Source organism: Geotrypetes seraphini, chromosome 2, assembly GCF_902459505.1.
Source record: "Geotrypetes seraphini chromosome 2, aGeoSer1.1, whole genome shotgun sequence".
NCBI classification, from domain to species: Eukaryota; Metazoa; Chordata; class Amphibia; order Gymnophiona; family Dermophiidae; genus Geotrypetes; species Geotrypetes seraphini.
In genome coordinates, this window is record NC_047085.1 from 85,028,515 (window position 1) to 85,050,845 (window position 22,331).

General features: G+C 45.0%; 1 protein-coding gene across 2 annotated transcripts in view; it reads right to left on the reverse strand.

Moving 5' to 3' along the window:
- The window catches only part of ATP6V0D2 (ATPase H+ transporting V0 subunit d2), a 63,591-nt gene extending 42,173 nt beyond the window's left edge, over positions 1 to 21,418 (reverse strand). The window contains exons 1-2 of one of the 2 annotated variants that reach the window (XM_033934000.1): positions 20,898 to 21,418; positions 6,166 to 6,337 (exon numbers count right to left, since the gene is read on the reverse strand). In XM_033934000.1, the coding sequence (XP_033789891.1) occupies positions 6,166 to 6,337; positions 20,898 to 21,027 (302 nt within the window). In that variant the 5' untranslated portion in view covers positions 21,028 to 21,418. The remainder of the gene's footprint in view (positions 1 to 6,165; positions 6,338 to 20,897) is intronic. The other variant, XM_033933999.1, reaches the window with a different exon arrangement.
- Positions 21,419 to 22,331: the final 913 nt, after the last annotated feature.

Consider the following 22,331-nt stretch of genomic DNA (forward strand, 5'->3'; position numbering starts at 1 on the left):
GGGCCGACAGTGTATCTACACAGACGGCACTCTCCTGTGAGCGGCATATTATTGCCGGCCAGTGTACCTGCTGGTCGGCTCTCTCTGCCATGAATCTTCCCCATCTACTCCTTCCCCCCACCTGGCCCCCCCTCCCCAAACTACACATCTGAAGGGGTTACAAGTGACCTTTCACATCTACTTTACATTCCTTGTAAATGTTGCCAGGCGGAGGAACAGACTTCTCAACGCTGCCCTGCCGCTGGCTGGCGTCTTCTCTCCACTGTGCCGCACCCTCGCTGACAACTTCCTGTTTCTGATGGGGTGGGGCCAGTGGAGAGAAGATGCCAGCCAGTGACAAGGTGGCGTTGAGAAGTCAGTTCTTCCCCCAGAAACGTTTACAAGAAATGTAAAATAGATGTGCGGAGAGGGGGGAGAGGGAAAGAAGTAGATGGGGAAGGTTCGCTGCAGAGAGAGCTGACCAGGAGGTACGCTGGCTGGCAGCAAGATGCCGCTTCCACAAGAATGCTACCTGATGCTGCCAGATTTGGGGGAGGGGTAGAAGGTAAAGCAGAAGCAATTTAGAACTTGGGAGAGGGAGTGAGGGTGGGAGAGATGTTGGATTCAAATGAGGGAAGGAGGGAGAGATGCAACACTCAGGAATGGGGAAGGGGAGGAGGGAAAGATGTCATATTTGTGAGGGAAAGGGAGAAATGGACTTGGGGACAGCAGAGGGGTTAGAAGGATCAGGTGGCAGAGGGGGTAGAAGGTACAGTGAGAGATGGATATGGAGAAGGACGGAGCAAGAGAGGGAGAAAAGGACATGGGGAAGACAGAGGGGTGGAAGGAGGTGATGGTAGAAGGGAGTGAAAGGGAGGGAGACATTGATGTGGGGGGGCAAAATAAAGAGAGGGTGAGATTGATTTGGTGGAGAGGGCAAAATGTGGAAAAGAAAGGAGATTCAGGGAAGGGGTAGAAGTGGGAGGAAAGATGGACTACTCAGGGAGATCAGAGGAGAAAGAGGAGAGATGGACAGGGAAAGGAAAAGGGAGGGGATATGGACTGAAGGCCAGAAGGGGGAAGGGAAGAGAGATGTCAAACTTAGGAGGAGGGAGTGGATGGGCAGAAAGAAGAGATATTGGACTTGTGGGAGGGACAGAGAAAGAGAGTGTGCACTGGGTCAAATCTCTCTATTACCCTCCATGCAGCATCTTTCCCTTCCTCATCTCTATTATCATGTGCAACATTTATTTCTCTCTCTCTCCATGTACCCTCTCTGCCCTCCACCCTATGTCCAACAGTTCTCCCTCTCTCTTCATGCATGCCTCCATCCCCTCCTCCATATGCAGAATTTCTCCCTCTAACCTTGTCTACCTCTTTGTTTAATCTCTCCCTTCCTCTCCTCCACCCCAACAATTCTTCTCTTCCCCATATGCAGCATCTTTCCTCCCCTCCCCTCCCCCTGAGCAACAGCTTTCCGCCCCTCCTACCCATCCCCTTGCAGCAACTTTCCATCCCTCACTTCCATTCCCCTGTGCAGTAGTTTTCCATTCCTCCTTCCCTCCCATCCCCTTTTGCAGCAGGATACCACTGACCTTCCCACCATGAGACCTGACATAAGAACATAAGAATAGCCTTACTGGGTCAGACCAATGGTACATCAAGCCCAGTAGCCCGTTCTCACGGTGGCCAATCCAGGTCACTAGTACCTGGCCAAAACCCAAGGAGTAGCAATATTCCATGCTACCGATCCAGGACAAGCGTTGGCTTCCCTCTTGTCTTTCTCAATAACAGACTATGGACGTTTCCTCCAAGAACTTGCCCAAATCTGTCTTAAAACCAGCTACGCTATCCGCTCTTACCACAACCTTCAGGCCTCCCAAAGCAGCAGCAGCAGCAGGACAGTGGCAGGCCTTGAAGAGGCAGCACTGTGAACAGGCTGATTATGGCCTGCCCCACCCCGCCCGGTCAGTGCTTCCTTCTGTCGCATCATCAGTGACATCATCAATAACATGGCAGAGGGTAGGCCCCAGAAGGGAAGGCAAGCAACCCATTCAGAATGCTGCCTCTGCTGACCGGTCACTACCACTGCTGCTGCTGCATCAGGTAGGGTTCTCTGAATTGGTGAGTCCAATTTTTTTGGACAACGAATCGATATCACTGAAGTGAATCAGCAAATCGAGCAGCACTAATTCAGAGGGCTGCAGCACAGGATAAAGCATGCATGCCAAAGATTTGTGCACATTTTATTTAAATGTAGTGAAACAGATGTAAATGATGACAATTGTTATTTCCTGCCAATGCTCTGAGAACACCGCACAAACAAGCCCTACTCTTATTACTGGAAATCTAATGCCAGCTCAGAGCTGGCATTGGAGTGTTTGAAGAGAGGATTTTAGATTTTTTTTTTTTTCATCTTAAAATCTGCCAGTTTTGATTTATTTCAGAAACAGAAGGAAACTTGTGCAAGCCTCTAAGTCAGGGGTGTCCAAACTGCGGCCCCGTGAAGTATTTTGTGTGGCCCCGGTCAAGGGTGATGCAGTGTTTTCCTCTGCTGCTCCCAGGTGTTTACCGTCTTGCCGGCTCCCTCCTCTGTCTTGCTGCAGTGTTTGCACGTTTGTGCGGCCCAGAAATATTTTTTTATGCCAGTGCGGCCCAGGGAAGCCAAAAGGTTGGACACCCCTGCTCTAAGTGCTGGAAGTGAAAAACAAATGTGTACAGGTCTGAGAGAACTCCAAGTGAAATTACACATTGGTAACTATTTTCTGCACTTAAATATAAAAAGCTTATATTTAAAGATACAGAAAAACGGTGGTGTTGTGTGTTTCACTTCTTGGCTTACCTGGGCATGAATACAAAAGCTGTGTGTACCAGGCATTTTCCTCCCTCTTATATTCGGACGCACAGTACACATGCTATTTGCATATCATTAACATTGAGCATTGGGGATCTAGGTTTTGGTACTGTTCTAATCTAATCTAATCTTCAATTTATATAACGGATCATTTCCCTAGGGAGCTTGATTCGGTTTACAATTAATTAAAAATGGAACGCTTAAGAATAGTGTGTGAAAAATATAGACTTTCGGCCATCTTAACTAATCAATGGGCAAAATTGAATGATATATGGGGGAGCTATATCGAATTGGAAAAAGAAACTTTCGAAGGAACTATTTGATTATTCTGGATTTGGAACCAGGTCTCTTGAGCGGGGGGAGGGGTGGTGAGATAGGGAACGGGAATGTTTAAACTTTAACATAGATAAGATGTTTTATTTTTTAGTATAATAAATGCTATGAAGTATATTCAACTTTAATTGTGTTTAGTACTGAATTGTATTAAAAATATTAAATAAAGAATTTTTAAAAAAAGAGAAGGAGATTATGATCTACAAGACTGAAAGCGGATGAGAGATCTAACGAGATCATCAGAACATATTTGAAGCTGTATAGAAAGGATACTATTAGTTAAGATTGGATAGATGTTAAAGGTTAAAATAAAATATACTTAATTACTGTTCGTCAGCTAATAATCTTTTTCGAAATTGATATAATTGACCTGTTCTCACGGTATAGATTGGGCACTGTTCCCTTTAGGGTGGGAGTTCTGAGCATTGGCTCATGGGTGAGAGGGAGCACAAAGTAGGGTTGCCAGATTTTCCAATCAAAAAATCCAGACCCCAGGCCCGCCCAGTTCCACCCATCCCCACCCTATAATGCCCTAATCCCGCCCCCAGTCCCACCCTAACCCCGCCCCCACTGCCTGCTCTTGTCGGGTAGGAAGTCCGTGCATGCATGGATGCCACGCGATGATGTCATCCATGCATGGTGGCATCTATGCATGTGCGGACTTCCTCCCTGCCCAATGCGATTTGAGGAGGCTTTTCAAAACCTGGACAAAGTGCCGGGTTTTGAAAAGCCGTCTGGGAAAATCTGGACGTCTGGTAACCCTAGTAGAAAGATGGAGATGCTGGCTGTGTGCATTGGGGGGACAGAGAGAGAGGGACATTTTGACTAGGTGTGTGTTTGGGGCAGAGAGAGGTGGTAGTGTGCATTTGGGATACTAGCCTTCCTATGCTAAGGTATATTATGGTTGATAATCGCCTTTTAGAATTTTTTGACAGCAATGTATGATGTAAAGCTTGCTTGTATTTCTGAATGGATTGAATTTGCGTTCTATCCCTGTTTACAACAGGGACGATCATGATGTTCTTTAGACATGTTTATCTTATACAGTGGTACCTTAGATTATGAGCATAATCCGTTCCAGGAGCATGCTCATAATCCAAAATGCTTGTTTATCAAAACAAAGTTCCCCATAGACAATAGTGGCAACAGCAACGATTGGTTCCAGAACCCGGGGTCTGTACCTGTCGGGGCCGGGTGCTGCAGTGCCATCTCCTCCGTCTGCCTCCTCCATCCTTCTTCGGAAGAAGAACACGACAGTGCTGCTTCAGGGGGGATGCCAGCCGCTGGAGAACCCTACAGTTCCGCTTCGGGGGGGGGGGGGGGGGGAGATGCCAGTCGCCGGAGAACCTCGCAGTGCCTTCAGAGGGATGCCTCCTCCATCCGCCGGCCAGCTCTCCACGTCAGATGCCCCTTGCATGCTGGAGAGCCCCCACCTGAGCCCAAGCAGCCGAACACTGCCCCACCTGCACGCCACGCACAAAACGCACAATGCCGATGATTGACGCTGTGCGCGTCACACGCAACGCACAGGAGGGACAGCACCCGGCCACACAGGCCCAGGCAGAGGTCCTCCAACCTGCGGAAGGCACCCGATGTAGAAGGCTGGCCGGAAGATGGAAGACGGAAGAGGAATCCTCTGTAAGTGCTCGTTGATCGGGGCAGTGCTCGGTTTGCGAGTCAAAAGTTTGCTGAGTGTTTTGCTTGTCTTGCAAAACACTCACAAACCGAGGTACCACTGTATGTGTTAATCGTAGAAAAACAAAATTTTATGTATGTGCTATGGAAACCGCTTATTTGTCTGCGGTATATACATTTTTAAATAAATAACTAGCATTGGGGAGCAGTAGAGAGGGACTTATTGGCTGGTACAACTTTGGCTGCTTTGTCGGGCAAACTGGATGGATCATACAGTTCTATATCTTCTGCAATTTCCATGTTGCTATGGTATGGATGGGTAGACTGTAAACACTGTATGGTCTTCATCTGCTGTCATTATTATTTTTTGGGAAATTGTCTAGGTGTAGACGGTATACAAATTCTTTAAAAATAAGTAAATTTTATGCTTCTACTTTATATACCAGGAATTAAATCGGGCATGGAACGCGCTACCGGAGGATGTGATAAACAGGAGCACGCTACAGGGGTTCAAAGAAGCTTTGGATAGGTACTTGGAAGACAAAGGGATTGAGGGGTACAGATATGAGTAGAGGTATATTATAGGGATGGGATTAGAGGTAAATTAATCAGGGATCACTGTTCAGGCACTAGGCCTGATGGGCCGCCGCGGGAGCGGACCGCTGGGCAGGATGGACCTCTGGTCTGACTCAGCGGGGGCAACTTCTTATGTTCTTATGTTCATTCTGTATGGGCCTAATGGTTCTTTCTGATCACCAATTTTTATGTTTCTATTAATAACAATTCTTACGGTTCCCAAGGCAGGTGGCCAATTGTCACTACCTTTGTGAAAAGGTGACTAAATTACCAGACACAGAATGCTGAGAGTGGCTAATTTTTCATGTCATGGGTCTATAATAGTCTGAAAAAATTACTTGTTTGAACTTTGCTTGTGTATTCACATAAAAGGATGGGTTTGGACTGTTGTATTACAAAATGTTTGCACTAACAGAATTCATTACAACCTCAGATTCCCCCCCCACGCCCCCCCCCCGGTGATTTTTCCCAGATATGTAATTTTTCTTTAAAATTCAGCATAATACCAGAACACTAGAGGGTGGCCAATGTGACGCTGATTTTTACAAAGGGTTCCAGAGGTGATCTGGGAAATTATAGACTGGTAAGTTTGACATCGGTGCCAGATATGGTCACAATTTTACACATACAGTTGCATAAAACTTTGAGAAATAACAGTTGCTTGCTTACTGATAAGTTTTCTCAAACGCTGTCACTGTTACTAGTAGTTGTGCCGCGCATGCTATAGTAAACTACTGAATTTAATCCGGATCCAAGCTTTAATTTTTAGTATTTACAAAACCACTTACGTGATAAAATTCAGAAAAGTGGCAAGTGGTTCGAAGGAGTGATTCCTGAAATAGTGAAATTCTGTCAGCAGTTTTTCCTTGAGCTTGTCATCAATGACAGAGACAGTGAGAGGTCCAGTTTCATTTGCTAAGAAGCTTCCATAATCTGTAGATTGTAGGTGCAACTTCAAGTCTGAAATACAAAGAAAAGGGATACTCAAAGCCCCAGATTCTATAAAAGACATTTAAAGATAGGTACCTAGATTGACACTCATAGCCTAACTTATTCAATAAGCTTAATTGGCGCTGCTGATAGGCTCAATTGGATCAATAATTGGCTTAAAATTAACTGGGTGGTAGGCGCTTAACTCAGTAGTCCAAGGCAGTGGCGTAGTAAGGGTGAGCAGCGCCCAGGGCGGTGGCACCCCTCCCCCACCCTCTTCCCTGCCCCTCCCCCTTGACATGTGCGTGTCCCCTTCCCTTTCCCTCTGTACCTTTTTAACTTCTCCAGTGTGAGCAGAATGCCCATGTTAGTGTCAGCTCATCCTTTGACATCACTTCCTAGGTGGTGCGGGTCCAGGAAGTGATGTCAGAGAGCTCTGATGCCGACACAGGCAGCAACCTCGCACTGGGTAAGTAAAAAAAGATACGGCATGGAAAGGAGCAGGGGTGGGGGAGAGGAGTAGGGAAGACTGCCCCCCCTCTTTGCCCTACCCCTTACTATGCCATTGGTCCAAGGCGCCCACCAGAAAGTGAGCATGGTTAAGGGCAGATTGTGGGATTGTTTTGTGTGTAGGTGCCTAAATTGAACTTAGGCAGTGGTAGATGCTTAACTTAGATGCTGGTGTAACAAAGTATAGAAGTTCTGAATAAGAGAGTGCCTGTGGGAATTCTGGGAGATGGTGTGCACGTGAGGATTCTCAGGGGATGGTGTGCATGGGAAGATTCTTAAGTTTTTTTTGAACAGTAGCAGCAGTTGAGAGCTGTAAGCCACACTGGATGATGCCTGGATGCCACACTGGGTGCCTGGAATACTCTTCTACCACACACAGCTCTGAATACAGCGCTGAATACAGCTCTCAACTGCTGCTACTGTTCAAAAAAACCTTAAGAATCCTCCCGTGTACACCATCCCCTGAGAATCCTCCCGTGCACACCATCTCCCGGAATTCCCACAGTCCCTCTGTTAGTCAGAACGTCTACACTTTGTTACACTGGCATTTAGGCCAAGAAAATCCTGGCATAAATAGGGTGCACCCAAGTCCAATTTAGGCCCCACAAGGTGTGATTCTATAAATGGCGCCTAACTCATGATTGACATCACTATGTGAAGCGTTCCTTGGCGCCTATGTTTTAGGCGCCATTTATAGAATCGAGGCCAAAATGACTAAGAAAATGCTCACTTCCCACAGTTAAACACATCATCTTGACTTAAACAGCTGGGAAGGTTTCTTGTGAAGGGAAAGGGATGATTTTAGGTGGATGGGATAGGATTAGATGTGGTGTGGGGTAGGGGTGGTGGCTAGTAAGAATAGGGTAGTATTTTATTACTTTTTTCTAGAGGTTATCTAGCAATCTGACTCATTTTCAACTTTTGACCGGAAAGGATTGTAATCAAGTGCAACTAAATAACCCCCTCCTTCACAAAGCTGCACTAGCGTTTTTAGTTCCGGCTGCCACGGTAACAGCTCCAATACTAAAAACGCTAGTGCAACTTTGTAAATGAGGGGGTAAATAAATACAATTTGACAAAGCAGAAAAATACAATCCAAGCATTATTGCTTCTCAGTTCTACAAGTGATAGAACTTGGCTGGTCTTCAAAAAAACTACAGTGCCCTTTTATTAAAGTGAGCTGAAATCAGGGCTAATGTATTCTAACACTAAGCCCAGATTTGACACGGCATTTTTAGGGCTTTTTATTTTCACTTTTATTTACAGGTTGTGCACTTATGTGTAGGAGGCATTAACTGCTCCTGTGTTATCTCTGTGTCATCCAGTTAACTGAATAACACAGGAATGCCCACTCCAACAATGCCACGCCTCCTCTAAAAAAAAAAAAAAGTTGCTTAACATGTAAAAATAGATAACATACCTCAAAATGATTTAATACATTTTGCAGTAGCCTGTTTTCCTGCACTAATGCCACATTAAAGGCTTAACATTCTTTAGTAAAAGGGCCCCTATGCTGTAGGGTGTATTCTGCATATAGTACACAAGCAGTAGAACACAAAGCAGATTAAACAAAGTTGAAAAATGCAGTTTATTAAATTCAAGCAATGGCCATGTTTTGTCATTTGGCTACATCAAGGGTCAAGGCTAAAAGGGGACTCCAACAAACTTTCCCCTAAAAGCAGATTTCTCACACAAACACAGTTAGACAGTAATTCCAGAGTGGAATGCCGAGCATGTTGAGAGGAAATACCGCCACGCTGTGGAACTGTTGTCTAATTGTGTTTGAGGAAACAGGATATTAGGTTTGCTGGATCTTCAGTCTATCCCAGTATGGCAATTCTTATGGAGAAGGGTAAATAGTGGAGTTCCCCAGGGGTTTGTGCTGGGACTGCTGTTTTTTAAACATTTATCAACGACCTGGAGATGCCCCTTTTATTTTTAAAGATGCCTTTAATACATAACCATCCTATTAAGGGCGACCAGAGATTTACTTATCATTTATCAATAGATTAAATTCCTCCCTTCATGTTAGTACCTTATTTCTTTCTATCCTATTTTAATGTAGTTCTTACCCCTCTTCTACTGTTCCTGTCTAAATATGGTCTTGTAAATGCTGTTCTATGTAATACCCATTTAAATTATACCCCGCTTAGAAACTTTGTATAGGCAAAATAACAAATTTAAAATAAATAAATAAACTTGAAACTTGAATAACTAGTGAGGTAATTAAATTTGCTGATGGCAAAAGTTGTTCAAAGTTGTTGAATTGCAAGAGGATTGTGAAAAACTGGAAGAAGACCTTGTGAGAATGGGAGACTGGGCATCAGAATGGCAGATGACATTTAATGTGAGCAAGTGCAAAGTGATGCAAGTTGGAAAGAGGAACCCGAACTATAGCTATGTAAGAGTCACCACCCAAGAAAAAAGGATCTAGGTGCCACTATTGAGGATACGTTGAACCCCTTAGCTCAGTGTGCAGTGGCGACTATGAAAGCAAATAGAATGTTAAGAATGATCAGGAAAAGATTAGAAAGCAAAGATGATAACGTTATAATGTCTTTGTAACTAACTGCTCCATGGTGCAGCTGCACCTGGAAATTGTGTGCAATTCTGGTCACTGCATCTCAAAAAAGATATAACGGAATTAGAAAAGGAACAGAAGGGTGACAAAAATGATGAAAAAGGGAGGGCTCTTCAGCTTGGAGAAGAGATAGCTCAGGGGAAATACGATATAATAGAGGTGTATAAAATACCGAGTGAATTGGAACGGGTAGATGCAATCACTTGTTTACTCTTTCCAAAAGCACTACATAGGACTAGGGGCCATAAAACGAAGCTACTATACAGTAGATTTAAAACAAATGGGATACAATATTTCTTCATTCAATGTGTAATTAAACTCTGGAATTTGTTGCCAGAGAATGTGGTGAAAGCAGTTAGCTTGGCAGAGTTTAAAAAAAGGTTTGGATAAATTTCCTAAAACAAAAGTCCATAAGCCATTAGTAAGATGGTCATGGGGAAATCCGCTGCTTAGTCTTTGGACAGGCAATATATAATATATTTTACTTTTTGGGAACTTGCCAGGTACTTGTGACCTGAGTTGATTCTGGGCTTGATGATCTTTGGTCTGTCCTAGTATGGCAACTCTTATGTTCAGTTTGCTGTTTGTTGAAAATTGTCTTGAGTACAATTACAATCTAAGTACCAAGGATCTGAATATCATCAGCATAATCACAGGGTGTTAGATCAAGGGTTAGAAGGAGATCTTGTGGTGGAGCTATACAGATAGTGGAGAGAATTAGGGTTAATAAGGACATTGAGACACACCACTTGGGAGGGTATAGCCCTGGGATGGAGAACTGCCACAGGTAGGGATACCAGATTTTTCCTTTAAAAAGGAGTATATGTGGCCCCTGCCTGGTCCGTCCATGCCCCACTCCATTCCGCCCATTCCCCCCGCTCTGTTCCACTTCCCAACACAGGCCCCACACAAATCTCGTCTCTTCAGGGCATGTTTAGAGGGCATCTGCACATGCATAGATGTGACGTGATAATATCATATGCATGCATGCGTGCATGCATGTGACGTCATCAGGTTGCATCCACGCATGCGCAGATGTCTTCTAGATGCAGCCACAAGCTCAATGGTTTTCAAAACCTAGACAAACTGCCAGATTTTGAAAACCCATCTGGACGCCTGGACAGTCATAAGTACATAAGTACATAAGTAGTCGCCTCCGCCGGGGCAGACCAGAGGTCCATCCAGCCCAGCGGTCCGCTCACGCGGCGGCCCATCAGGCATATTGCCTGGTCAGCGGTCCCTGACTAATTTTATTGCCTACCTCTACAGTTATCTCTAAACCTTCCACTGCTCTTATCTGTACCCCTCAATCCCTTTGTCTTCCAGGAACCTATCCAGGTCTTCCTTGAAACCCTGTACTGTGCTATTTCCTATCACGGCCTCCGGAAGGGTGTTCCATGTGTCCACCACCCTCTGTGTGAAAAAGTACTTCCTTGCGTTTGTTTTAAACCTGTCCCCCTTCAATTTCATCGAGTGACCCCTTGTTCTTGTGGTTTCTTTCAAATTGAAAAATCTGTCTTTGTCAACCTTTTCGATGCCCCTCAGGATCTTGAAGGTCTCTATCATATCTCCTCTGAGTCTCCGCTTTTCCAGGGAGAACAACCCCAGCTTCTTCAGTCTGTCAGTGTATGTAAGGTTTTCCATACCCTTAATCAGTTTAGTTGCTCTTCTCTGGACTCCCTCAAGCATTGCCATGTCCTTTTTGAGGTACGGTGACCAGTACTGTACACAGTATTCCAGATGCGGGCGCACCATAGCCCGGTACAGTGGCAGGATGACTTCCTTCGTTCTGGTCGAGATACCCTTCTTAATGATACCTAACATTTGGTTTGCTTTCCTCGAGGCTGTGGCGCATTGTGCCGACGCCTTCAATGTCGTGTCTACCATCACTCCCAAGTCTCTTTCCAGATTACTGACCCCTAGCATTGATCTCCCCATTTTGTAAGTGAACATCGGGTTCCTTCTCCCTATATGCATGACCTTGCATTTCCCTACATTGAAGCTCATTTGCCACTTTTTCGCCCATTTTTCCAATGTCGTAAGATCCCTTTGGAGATTCTCGCAGTCAACCGTGGTTTCAACCTTGCTGAATAGTTTGGTGTCATCTGCAAATTTGATGACCTCGCATTTTGTTCCCTCCTCCAGGTCGTCAATGAATATGTTAAACAGGAGCGGTCCCAGCACCGATCCTTGAGGAACCCCGCTCGTGACCCCTTGCCAGTCCGAGTAATGGCCCTTTACACCAACCCTCTGCTTCCTGTCTGCCAGCCAGTTTTTGATCCATCGGTGGACCTCCCCGTGCACCCCATGGTTCCATAGCTTCCTGAGCAACCGCTCATGTGGTACCTTATCGAAGGCTTTCTGGAAGTCTAGGTAAATTATGTCTATGGGTTCTCCTTTGTCCACCTGGTTGTTTACCCCCTCAAAGAAGTACAACAAGTTTGTGAGGCACGACCTACCCTTGCAGAACCCATGCTGGCTCGACCTTAGCTGTCCATTTTTTTCGATATGGTCACAGATGCTGTCCTTAATCAGTGCCTCCATCATCTTTCCCGGGACCGATGTGAGGCTTACCGGCCTATAGTTTCCCGGGTCGCCACTCGAACCCTTCTTGAAGATGGGCGTGACATTAGCTATTTTCCAGTCCTCCGGGATCTCTCCAGTTTTTAGGGATAGGTTGCATATTTGCTGAAGTGTCTCTGCTATTTCATTCCTTAATTCCTTGAGCACCCTTGGGTGAATGCTATCCGGACCTGGCGACTTGTCGCTCTTTAGCTTGTCTATCTGCCTGAGGACATCCTCCTGGCTCACCTCTAATTTGACCAGCTTGTTATCTTGATCTCCATTTTCTATTTCCTCTGGTTCCGGAATGTTGGATGTGTCCTCCCTCGTGAAGACCGACGTAAAGAAGTCATTTAACTTGTCAGCTATTTCTTTTTCCTCCCTCACTACTCCCTTTCTATCCCCATCTAAGAAAAGGACTTGTCCAGGTAAATGAAAATCTTCCTCGTCACAAATCCAGCTCCATGAAAAGACCAAGCCTAACAGATCTCGAATAAACTTTTCAACGAGGCCATAGCGCAAGTTCCTCACCACAGCATGTCTACTTAATTAGAATATCTAAGATGTTTATATCTACTATAGTTGATTAATGTATCTCTACTATAGCATGTATAGTTTATATCTCGGCTGTTTATTTCTACTATAACATGTATAGTTACCTAGTGTATCTCAGATGTTCTCTATTTACCATAACTCGGTCATTGTACCGCTAGCTTTCCAAATATATCTTGTCCATATTTTGTCTTGACTATACTGTGTATGTAATCCTGTAAACCGTTCTGGGCTCTTTTGGGAGGATGGGCTAAATAAATAAATAAATAGAATCCGGACATCTGGTAACCCTAGCGATAGGACAATGTTTGAGTGGTTAGGCAGATAGTCGCAAAACCAGTTGAGTACATTGTCAGTGAGACCTATTTCTTGTACTCTACAAAGAAGAAGCTCATGGCTGAGGAGGATGGATGCGCAGGTGGTCTTCTCCTCGATCCTCCCAGTGAGGGACAAGGGCAGGGCCAGGGAGGATCGCATCCGGAGGGCGAACGACTGGCTGCGAGGATGGTGCAAGGAGATGAACTTTGGGTTCCTGCACCATGGAGAGGCACTGCAGGGATTACAGGGACCAGACGGGTTACACCTGACCAGAAGAGGGAAGAACGTCCTGGGACACCGCTTAGCCCGCCTACTTCACAAGGCTTTAAACTAGGTAAGTTGGGGGAGGGTACTGGCACAAACAACCTACTTGACGAGCTAAGCTACCAATTTCTTCTTGAGACTGAAGTAAGGGAGACTAAAGAAAGTAAACACTATAATTCAGGGTCACATTATAATTCTGGATCACATTGTTATGCTGGGGCTAAGGGGAGTATACATTGTAAATCTGGGTCTAAGGGGAGTTCAAATTGTAATTCTGGATCTAGGAGGGGTGCACACTGTGATTCTGGGACTAGGAGAAGTACACATTGTAATTCTGGGTCCAGCGAAAGAATACACACTGCAAACTATATTATAGGAAGTCAAGTTGCTCAAGAGGGAATACCCCCACAGAGTACACACAATTCTGAGTCTGGGTTAGCCATAAACTGTAGTTTTGGGTATGGGGAGTCCGGGAAAGGTGCACATTGCAGCTCTGGGTCTAGGAAGAATACGAGACATGCAAATAATGCTAAAGGTGGCCTAGCTGCTATAGCAGGAATGTCCCCACTGAGACATAACAAACATACAACATGGAGGGCTATGTACGTCAACGCCCACAGTCTGGGAAACAAGATCCTGGAACTGGAAACAGAAATGATAAATGCCGACTTGGATGTGGTGGCGATATCTGAGACCTGGCTCACAGACTCCCACGGGTGGGACATGGTCATACCGGGTTACAACTTGCTTCGCCGGGACAGGGAGGGCAAAATGGGAGGAGGTGTAGCATTATATACTAAAGATGACATTAAAGTCACCAGAATCACAGATGTACGGTACACTGGAGAATCCCTTTGGGTAAATTTGGCCAGAGGGAAGGACAAATGCTTGTATCTTGGCGTAGTATACAGACCCCCAAGACAACAGGATGACCAAGATATGGAATTAATCGGAGATATAGAGAATATCACCTTGCGTGGGGACACAGTATTGTTAGGTGACTTCAACATGCCTGATGTGGATTGGGTCACGCTTTCCTCTGCTTCATGCAGCAGCAGGAGGCTATTAAATTCCTTGAAGGGAGCAAGACTAAGGCAACTAGTGTTGGAACCAACAAGGGATCAGGCAATCCTAGACCTGATACTTACCAATGGAGAAAGTGTCACAGAGGTCTCGGTGGGCGACACATTGGCCTCCAGCGACCACAACATGGTATGGTTCAATCTCAGAAAAGGTTTCACTAAATCTACCACACTAACCAAGGTCCTTAAATTCAAGGACACAAACTTCAAAGAAATGGGAGACTTCGTTCACCAGGTGCTACAAAGCCAAACAGAAACCGATAACGTGGAAGAAATGTGGTCAACTATAAAAGCCACCATACAGGAAGCAACAAACCGCTATGTTAAATCGGTAAGTAAACGGAGTAGGAACAATAAGCCACAATGGTTCTCTACGGAGATCTCGGACCTCATCAAGGAGAAGAAAAAAGCATTCATCTCTTACAAACAATCAGGGAAACAGGACTCCAGGGAAATCTATCTGACCAAGTCAAAAACAGTCAAAACAGCAGTTAGGGAGGCCAAATTCCGCATGGAGGAGTCTTTAGCAAGGAACATAAAGAGAGGAGATAAATCCTGTTTCAGGTATATCAGTGACAGGAACAAGAACTCAGGTGGGATAGTACGCCTCAGGAAACCAGGGGGAGACTATGCAGAAACGGACTCGGAGAAAGCCCAACTGTTAAATGAATACTTCTGCTCAGTCTTCACCCGCGAGGCGCCGGGACTTGGTCCTCAGCTGCAGACAAGGGTTGACTCAGCTGATCCATTTAGTAATTTTGAGTTTACGCCCAGCAGTGTCTACTGCGAGCTGTCAAATCTCAAGGTTAACAAGGCAATGGGGCCTGACAACCTACACCCCAGGGTGCTCAGGGAGTTGTGTGATGTCTTGGCGGAACCGCTATCCGCGCTCTTCAATCTCTCCCTTAGTACAGGTGACGTCCCGTTGGACTGGAAAATGGCTAACGTCATTCCACTTCATAAGAAAGGCTCCAAGATGGAAACAGCAAACTACAGACCGGTGAGTCTCACATCAATAGTGAGCAAACTAATGGAAACTCTAATCAAATGCCAATTGGATACGATCATGAACGAGGAGAATCTACGGGATCCCCGTCAACATGGATTTACTAAGGGGAGATCCTGCCAATCCAACCTGATCGGCTTCTTTGACTGGGTGACGAGAAAGCTGGATGTTGGGGAGTCCCTGGACATCGTATACCTGGACTTCAGCAAAGCATTCGATAGCGTACCACACCGCAGGTTGCTGAGCAAAATGAGTTCTATAGGATTGGGCGACACGCTGACGAAATGGATTGGGAACTGGCTTGAGGGTAGGCTTCAGAGGGTAATGGTGAATGGCACCCCCTCCGAAACGACGGAGGTGATCAGTGGAGTGCCACAGGGCTCCGTCCTGGGCCCGATCCTGTTCAACATCTACATAAGAGACTTGGCAGAAGGTCTCCGAGGTAAAATAACATTATTCGCTGATGACGCCAAACTAAGCAATGTAGTGGCCAAGAGTACAACAGACAAAAACTCAATGCCCGACAACATGATGCACGACCTACTACTACTGGAGCGCTGGTCTAGGTCCTGGCAACTCAGCTTCAATGCCAAAAAATGCAAAGTCATGCACCTGGGCAGCCATAATCCATGCAAGACTTACACCCTAAATGGCGAGATCCTAACAAGAACTAATGCAGAGCGTGACCTAGGGGTGATCGTCAGTGAGGACATGAAGGCTGCCAATCAAGTGGAGCAAGCTTCCTCCAAAGCAAGGCAAATCATAGGTTGCATACGCAGGAGTTTCGTCAGCCGTAAGCCTGAAGTCATTATGCCATTGTATAGATCCATGGTGAGACCACACCTGGAGTACTGTGTGCAATTTTGGAGGCCGCATTACCGAAAAGATGTGCTGAGACTAGAGTCGGTGCAGAGAATGGCAACCCGGATGATCGCTGGGCTCAAGGATCTCCCTTACGAGGAAAGGCTGGATAAGTTACAGCTCTACTCACTCGAGGAACGCAGAGAGAGGGGAGACATGATAGAGACGTTCAAGTATCTCACGGGTCGCATCGAAGTGGAAGAAGATATCTTCCTTCTCATGGGTCCCACGGCAACCAGGGGGCACCCGTGGAAAATCAGGGGAGGGAAACTGCACAGTGACACCAGGAAATTCTTTTTCACTGAGAGAGTGGTTGACCGCTGGAATAATCTTCCACTTCAGGTCACTGAGGCCAGCAGCGTGCCTGATTTTAAGGCCAAATGGGATAGATACGTGGGATCTATTCACTGAGTTAGGTGGGGAAGGGTCATTGCGGTGGGCAGACTGGATGGGCCGTGGCCCTTATCTGCCGTCTATTTCTATGTTTCTATGTTTCTATGGTTCTCGTTTCTTTGAGCCTAACCTCTGCTTTTGACTTTGTTGATCATTCTCTTCTTATTCAATGGTTTCATGCCTTTGGAATTACAGGGACTGTTCTTTCTTGGTTTATGAGTTACTTGTCAGATAGAACATATCAGATTAATTTCAACAGTACCCAGTTGCCTATCACAGCCCTCAATTCAAGGGTCCCTCAGAGGTTGGTTTTGGCCCCTTTATTCAACATTTTCCTTGCTTCTCTTTTGATTATAATCCAAAATCATGAAAGTGTGGCTTTTTTGTTATGCAGATGACATCCACATTTTTTTGTCATGCCATTCATGCAGCCAAGTCAATTACCAACCTGAGCAAGATCTTAGAATGGCTCAAGGAGAATCTGTTGCGCTCAGCCTTGCTAAATGTAAGTGTATCTGTTTCCATCTTCATCTAATATAATCCCTTCCCCCCCCTTCTATTGATAACCATCACCTAAGTTTTTCTGAAACTGTTTGAGTCCTGGGTATAAATCTAATAATATAAGCAGCACTGTTCTATCCTCTTAGGCAAGCACCGTAGTATTTAACTAGCCCAGTTTGTTTCCAAAATCATACTTAGTGCAGATCAATCTTTGCAATTGGCACTAGAAAGAACATGAGTCATATCAGATATACAACTGCATCTACATTTCATCCTGTAAGAGGAGAGCAACACGTTTGATAAAGGGTATGGAAAACCTTTCATACACTGAGAGACTGGAAAAACTGGGGCTCATTTCCCTGGAGAAGAGAAGACTAAGAGGGGACATGATTGAGACCTATAAGATCATGAAGGGCATAGAGAAAGTGGAGAGGGACAGATTCTTCAAACTCTCGAAAACTACAAGAACGAGAGGTCATTCGGAAAAGTTGAAAGGGGACAGATTCAAAACCAATGCTAGAAGTTTTTCTTCACCCAACGGGTGGTGGACACCTGGAATGCGCTTCCAGAGGGTGTGATAGGACAGAGGTATTAGGGTTCAAGAACGGACTGGAAAATTTTCTGAAGAAAAAGGGGATAGAGGGGTATAGATAGAGGAATACTACATAGGTCCTGGACCTGTTGGGCCGCCGCATGAGCAGACTGCTGGGCACGATGGACCTCTGGTCTGACCCAGCAGAGGCACTTCTTATGTTCTTATGAATCAAACGTTGCTCCTCCTGACTTTGTTAAGTTTCTGATTTCTCTACCTACTCTTTCTTTTATCTCTTGACTTGGGCTCATTTTCAAAGCACTTAGACACACAAAATACCATAGGTTTCTATGGTATTTAGGGCCTAATTCTCGAAACAAAAACCTGCCTTTAATGTGCTCGCTAAATAGATTCCAGCTGATTTAGCGTGCACATATTTTAGCGGCGGATTATCAAAATGGTTTAGGGAGGTCTTTTCCGAGTTTTCTTGCAGTCTCCTATACTGTCAAGCAAATGTAGTACAACCAGGCCATTAATATTGAAATGATCACTCCAAGCGATTGATTCTCTATAATCACCGAGTAATTCTCTAACCTCGTTGTGCCACATTTTCATCCAAAATTTACCGACAGGTCTAAGCTATTGTTGCCTTACTTTCCGATCAGTGCCTGAGCGCTAATTAGCTCAGGCACTGACAGAAAAGTAAGGCTTGACAGTTCAGACCCAACCCCCCCACACATAAAAGAAGCAAACAAACCAAATTGAAGTTCAGCAGGAGAGATGCCCACTCTCTCTGCCGCGTTGCTAACACTAATAACCCCATGTACAGTATCTGTGTAAATAGCATAGCCAGTAATAAACAGAACACTCAGTAACCCGGTAAAATATATTCTTTTACCGGGTAAAATATTCTTTTACCGGGTTATTAAGCCTTCCATTTCTTACTGGCTATGCTATTTATACAGATACTTGGGGTTATTAGTGTCTGTCTCGGGTTTAAGGAGGATTAAGTGATTTGCCCAGGGTGACAAGGAGCAGTGGAGAGGCGGTTGTGGTGCCCCCCCCTGTCCTCTTCTCCGCCCCTACCATGCCCTTCCCTTCCCCAGTACCTCTTTATCTTGGCCAGCACAAGCAGCATCTCCAACCTTCTGCCTGTGCCGGCCTCAGCTCTCCCTGTGATGTTACTTCCTGGTCCCGCGACCTGGAAGTAATTTCAGTGGGAGATTCAAGGCTGGTGTGAACAGCAGGTTGGAGCTGCTGCTCACGCCGGTGAAAAGTTAGAGGCATGTGGAGTGGGGGGAAGGGAAGGCGCAAGTGGCAGGGAAGGACCGAGGGCAGAGAGGAGAGATGCCAGTGCCCCCTATCAAGATGGCACCCGGGGCGGTTGGCCCCCCTTACTCCGCCCCCCCTTACTACGCAAATAAGTGCATGCAAATCTCTCTCATGCATATTCATTATGAAAACCTGACTAGCTGAATGTGCCTGATGACTAGGTTAAGCAGTGTAGTAAAAGATAAGGGCCAAAGTTAAGAACATGAATAGAAAGAGTCCAAAAATAAATATCAAACTTTCTACTATTCATAAGAAAAAGACTGGTAAATGAGCACTCATACAACCTTGAACCCCCACCTCCACTTGCAAATATCCCACACTTCACACGACTGCTTTCTTCTGTCAGCCAGAGTCAAACTGGTTAGAACTAGATCTACCTTTTAAGTGTCTCCACTATTACTGCTTTAGACCAAATATTACCAGCAGGAGCCTATTTCTTTTGCTGAAATATTTATTGTCAAACAAGCTGCTGCAGGATGCTTCAGGCAGCTCTTAATTACCATAACACTAAGCTCATGTCCCTTCTGTACACTGAAAACATATTTCAGCCCTCATCTTAAAATGACCTGCATAATTATTTTCTATGAAACAATGGGAACTTCAAAGAAAGGGCAGGAAATGAAGAACTGCCTTAAATTAGTCAGAATTTTAAAAACCCCTCATAAAAATTCAAAACAGAAATAAAACGTTGCAGTAGATAAAAATATGAAAAGCATTTTTAAAATTTTTGTTGTTTACTGGAACTAGCGGCTTCTTTTACAAAGCTGCGCTAATGGCAGCGCTGCGTTAACGGCCCCGAAGCCCATAGAAATTTAAAGGGCTTCGGGGCTGTTGCTGCGTGGCTTTGTAAAAGAGGCTGTAAATATTTTGTATTCAGATTACCATTGCAGTTGTAAATTCAGGCTGATCATGTTTAAAAAGAATGATCTCTGTTAACACAATCTTCCAAGGGTGTCAGATGATTGGTGATTGAATTTGCCTGGTTCTCCACAATGACATTTTTTCTGGCCTTCATACTCAGAGAACTCAACCAGTTCACAAGGTCACCTTCACAGACTGAGGTGCATTTTAACATCCGGAATTATGTATAGTTTAGAACAGTGTTCTTCAATCACCGGTCCATGGACCACTGCTGGTCCACAGAAATTTCCTGCCGGTCCACAGGGCCGGCATGTGCATCAGGCCCAAAACAGTGCTCAACCGCTGGTTTGCGGTGCGAATGATGCGGCGTTATCTTCGGAACGGCTCCCTCTTCCTCACTGACTCAGTGCACAATGCCACGGGCAGCGGCTCCTACGCACGTCCTGCGCCTGAACTGGAAGCCTTCTCTCTGATGTCACAACATCAGAGGGAAGGCTTCCAGATGGCCCACAATTTAGCTCAGTGTTCTTTAACTGCCGGTCCACACACCAATGCTGGTCCACCAAATAATTATTTTATTTCTGCCGGTCCATAGGTGTAAAAAGGTTGAAGAACACTGGTTTAGAACACTTTTCTCTCTTCATCTAGCATGTCATCCACTAATCAGGGATTCTGATTTTAAATTTAACTGATAAACAACATTGATACAAAAAATTAGAATAGGTGCTTATTGGATAAAGGACAAATTTCTCTCTCTCCTTCCCCTCCCCAGGTGTTCAGCTTCTCTCGTTCCCCTCCTTTTCTCCCTTCCAGGTATTCAGCATTTCATCTCTCCTCCCCTTTTCCCTATTACCTTCTCAACCCTCCACTGGCTTGTCTTTCCTGCATTGAGGGCTCATAAGTGACACAAATATGCATGACTGATTCCACTGGAAAAGGAACTCAGCAACAGTACCCATGGCATGCAAACACTAAAAAACACAATTTTTTATGTACTCTCATAAATCCCCCTACTTAGATAATAAACCCTTAAAATTACAATTTATAAACACCTATGAATGGAAGCTCTGTTTATAAAATGTGATAACCCACATTCAAAACAGCATTCTCCATTCTTTTCTTCCTCTTCTCGTTGATATTTTTTTTGTTCTTTGTGGTATGTTGTAATGTTTTTAACCATATTTAAACCTCAAGTTATCAACATTTTTTTTTTAAAGGACAATGTGTGATCTCACCTTCTAGGGTTTCACATTGCACTAAGTTGGCGTAGTCTGAGTTTGTTAGAATGCCACCTTTGAACCCCCGAACCAGTCCTTCCAGGTAGCCGCTGTCCACATTGAAATTGAATTCCGAGTAGCCTGGCATGAAGAAAAAAGTGACTGGATCCCTTCTTTGCGACTTGGTACAGATGAAAACTCCAAGCTGGGCACAGCCTGAGTCTTGTGCTTCTCTCTGGAAGGTGATGATAAACTGGCAGAAATTTCCTATCAGCCGATGGTGGGGGTTTTACTGACCAGTTTCTTCCTGTTTCTTTCCAGCCAGCTTACAGAAGTTCCTCATTGTTTATACAAAACACAAGCAGGTTTATAGGTTTGAGGAACCTCGTTCTTCAACTGTGCAAGCAAAGAAGCCATTTAAAAGAAGAAGTAATTAAGTTCATAGAGAGCACAAGCCTTTAACCCAACATCCCTTTCAACTTTTTATTAAGAAGGACAACTTGTATTTCGGATCAGTAAGTTGATCACTAACGCTCAGAACTGTGTCTACAAAGACAATTTAGGTGATTAAGCAACAATCAAATGGCAATGACACAATCTCACCAATCAGAAGGGCTGACGTATTATTCACATTTCAGGAAGTGACTTTTGTCTGTTAATAGTGAAACTACAGCTGGGTATGAGAATATGGGGGAGGAGAAGAAACACTTTTAGATAAGGCAATGGCAGAAACAACAATAGCGAGCTGCTGTTTCTGGCTAGTTAAATCGCTTTGAATATTGACCCAAAGGTCTTTATCTGCCATCATTTTCTCTGTTTCCATGTAAGAAACTTATTCATATAAAAGAATAGATAGGCAGGAATCTAGTATCCTAGAAACTAACAAATAGGAGCTGTGAGGTATACAACAATTGCAGACAATTTATATATATATACTAGTGTTTAAGCCCGTTAAATGAAATAGATGTGTACTGTGTGAGCTGTCTGGAATTTTTTTTTTCTTTCTTTCTCTCTCTTTCCTTGGCCACTGTCTGTCTGTCTGTCTCTCTGGCCCCCTGTCTGTCTGTCATTCTTTCTGTTTGTCTCTCTCCCTGGCCCCCCTGTCTGTCTGTCTATCTTTCTTGCTTTCTGTCTCTCTTCCTGTCCGCTGCCTTTCTGTGTGCATCTGTCTTTTGTTCTCGTGCGCTGCCTGCCTGTCTTTCTGTCTTTCTCCATGGCCCCCTGCCTGCCTGTCTCTCTCTATGGCGCCATGCCTGCCTGTCTTTTTTTATGTCTCTCTTCGTGGCCTCCTTCTGTCTCCCCCACCCTGAGCAAACCAAGAATGCTGCTTGCCCCTAAGCATACCCCTCCCCTCATAGCATAGCAAGTTTGCTCCCTGGCCCCCTTTCCCTCTCCCCCATCCCCACTTCCCTGTGCAGCAGCACCCCTTGCCTGCTCTCCCTGTCCTGCAGT